This window comes from Zootoca vivipara, chromosome 7 (assembly GCF_965207765.1).
Source record: "Zootoca vivipara chromosome 7, rZooViv2.hap1.1, whole genome shotgun sequence".
NCBI classification, from domain to species: Eukaryota; Metazoa; Chordata; class Lepidosauria; order Squamata; family Lacertidae; genus Zootoca; species Zootoca vivipara.
Window position 1 is genome coordinate 89,448,853 of NC_142590.1, and position 2,137 is coordinate 89,450,989.

A 2,137-nucleotide genomic window follows, 5' to 3' on the forward strand; every position below is an offset into this window, starting at 1 on the left:
AATCAGAGTGAAGCATTCTATGTTTGGTTTGTTTTTTTGTTTTGTTTTTTAAAGCATGTTTCTCGTCCTTAATAAGCTCAAAGGTGGGTGCATGATGAAATCTCAGAAACCAAAAAGCAATGTTTGGAGTCGGGGGTGGGTGGGATAGGGCCAGAGTTCAGCTGATCAGAGAGGGTGAGGTTTCTAGATCCTTTGTTCTTTCCATTTTAATTTTCAAGGCTTTGTCTTGCAGTTAAAATAGCAATCCAAATTCTCTTTATGAAATACACAAAGAGAGAGAGAGGAAAGAAGCACAGGAGACATGGGTGGGGTGTGTGTGTGGAATATCTCTGCCCCTTTTGCACATTAAAAAGCCATAAATGGATCTTCAGAAAGTCAGTGGCCATGTGTGAGCTTGCCGTAACTCAGGGCCTAGTGCAGTCCTGCAAGCTCGTTTTTCAGAACTGTAGTTAAAGCATAGGAAGCTACCTTACACTGAATTAGACCCCTGTTCCATTTTGCCAATGGTTTCCCAAACTTGGGTCTCCAGCTGTTTTGGGACTACAACTCCCATCATCCCTAGCTAGAAGGGCCAGTGGTCAGGGATGATGGGAGTTGTAGTCCAAAAACAGCTGGAGACCCAAGTTTGGGAAACCCTAATGTGGCTCAGTGCTGTCTATACTGACTGGCAGTGGCTCCTACCAGTGGTACCTGGGGATGCAGAGGATTGAATATGAGGCCTTCTGCGTGCAAAGCAGAAACTTCACCTCTGTAGCCCACCTTTTTCCCAAGAAGCTCAAGAGGACGTACATAGTTCTCTCCCCAACCCGTTATATCCCCACAACAACCCTGTGAGGTAGGCTAGGCTGGGAGTGAGTGACTGGCCCAAGAACACCCAGCGAGCTTCATGACCGAGTGGGGAATTGAACCCTGGCCTCCCAGGCCCTAGTCGAACGCTTTAACTACTGCTCCACACTGCCTGTCAGCAGTCTCAGTACCTAGATCCATATTGTAGGCCAGGGTTCCAGGCAGGGGACCTTTCTGCCTACCTGGAGATGATAGGGATTCAGCCTGGGACCTGCTGCATGCAAAGCAGAATCTCTCCACCTGAGCTATGGGTTTTCGCAGGCGGCAAGCACACTGGGGGAGACTCTTGAGAGCAGGCCAAGGGGTCTTAAGTAACTCCTTTTCTCCCCTATCTTGTTCCCTGTGGCTCCTCCTACGCTCCCTTTGCCTCTGCCTGGTGGGAGGGCTGCCCCTTCAGCGCCAAGCCGACAACTGAGGAAGTCAAGGGCTGGTCCCAGTCTTTTGACAAGTTGATGAAGAACCCAGCCGGCAGGAACGTGTTCCGGGAATTCTTACGGACTGAGTACAGCGAGGAGAACATGCTCTTCTGGCTGGCTTGCGAGGAACTCAAAAGCGAGTGCAACAAGCATGCCATCGACGAGAAGGCTCGGATGATCTACGAAGATTACATCTCCATCCTTTCGCCCAAGGAGGTACCTGTCCGTTTGCAGCTAGAATTGTAAAGTTGGAAGGGGTCCCGTCCCGAGGGTCAGCTAGTCCCACCCCCTACAGTGCAGGAATCTCAACTAGATCATACATGACAGATAGCTACCCAACCTATGCTTAAAAACTGTTATTTGATAATGTACCTTATTATCCCTCCCCCGGCTGATGTTTCCATTTCCCCTGTACTCCCCAGTAGGGCTGGGTGATGTATCGATACGTCATCCAAAATTGGTTTGAAGTCCACATCGTGATAACGGTTTCATAATATTTGACATGGCGATATTTCGTGAATCATATGTGTGTGCTATGTAAAAAACCATGATATGGGGGAAAACAGTCATCCCTTCTCTTGTGATTCCTGCTGCCCCTGTTGCTCTGCACTACAAAATAACAGCTGTAACAATTTGTTAAAGATAAATAAAAATGTGTCGCTTTTAGACCCCTAAGTAGGAGCAGTTTCCGGGACATTACCCCCTTTGCTTCTACATAGTTAACATCCTTATTGCAGACATCATGAAAAATCAGTATATCACACTGTTTAGCTGGTGAAAACCAGACATCGCTCAGCCTTTCTTCTCTCCAGCAGATTTGCTTCCCGTCTTTCCCCTAAAAGGTGTGTCGCTTCTCTCGCCCACCTGTCCTTCAG

General features: G+C 48.1%; 1 protein-coding gene across 4 annotated transcripts in view; it reads left to right on the forward strand.

Moving 5' to 3' along the window:
• RGS19 (regulator of G protein signaling 19) overlaps positions 1-2,137 on the forward strand; it is a 60,152-nt gene that overhangs the window by 50,166 nt on the left and 7,849 nt on the right. For all 4 annotated transcript variants that reach the window (XM_088674741.1, XM_035123758.3, XM_088674742.1 and 1 more), the window contains exon 5: positions 1,244-1,478. In XM_088674741.1, the coding sequence (XP_088530867.1) occupies positions 1,244-1,478 (235 nt within the window). The remainder of the gene's footprint in view (positions 1-1,243; positions 1,479-2,137) is intronic.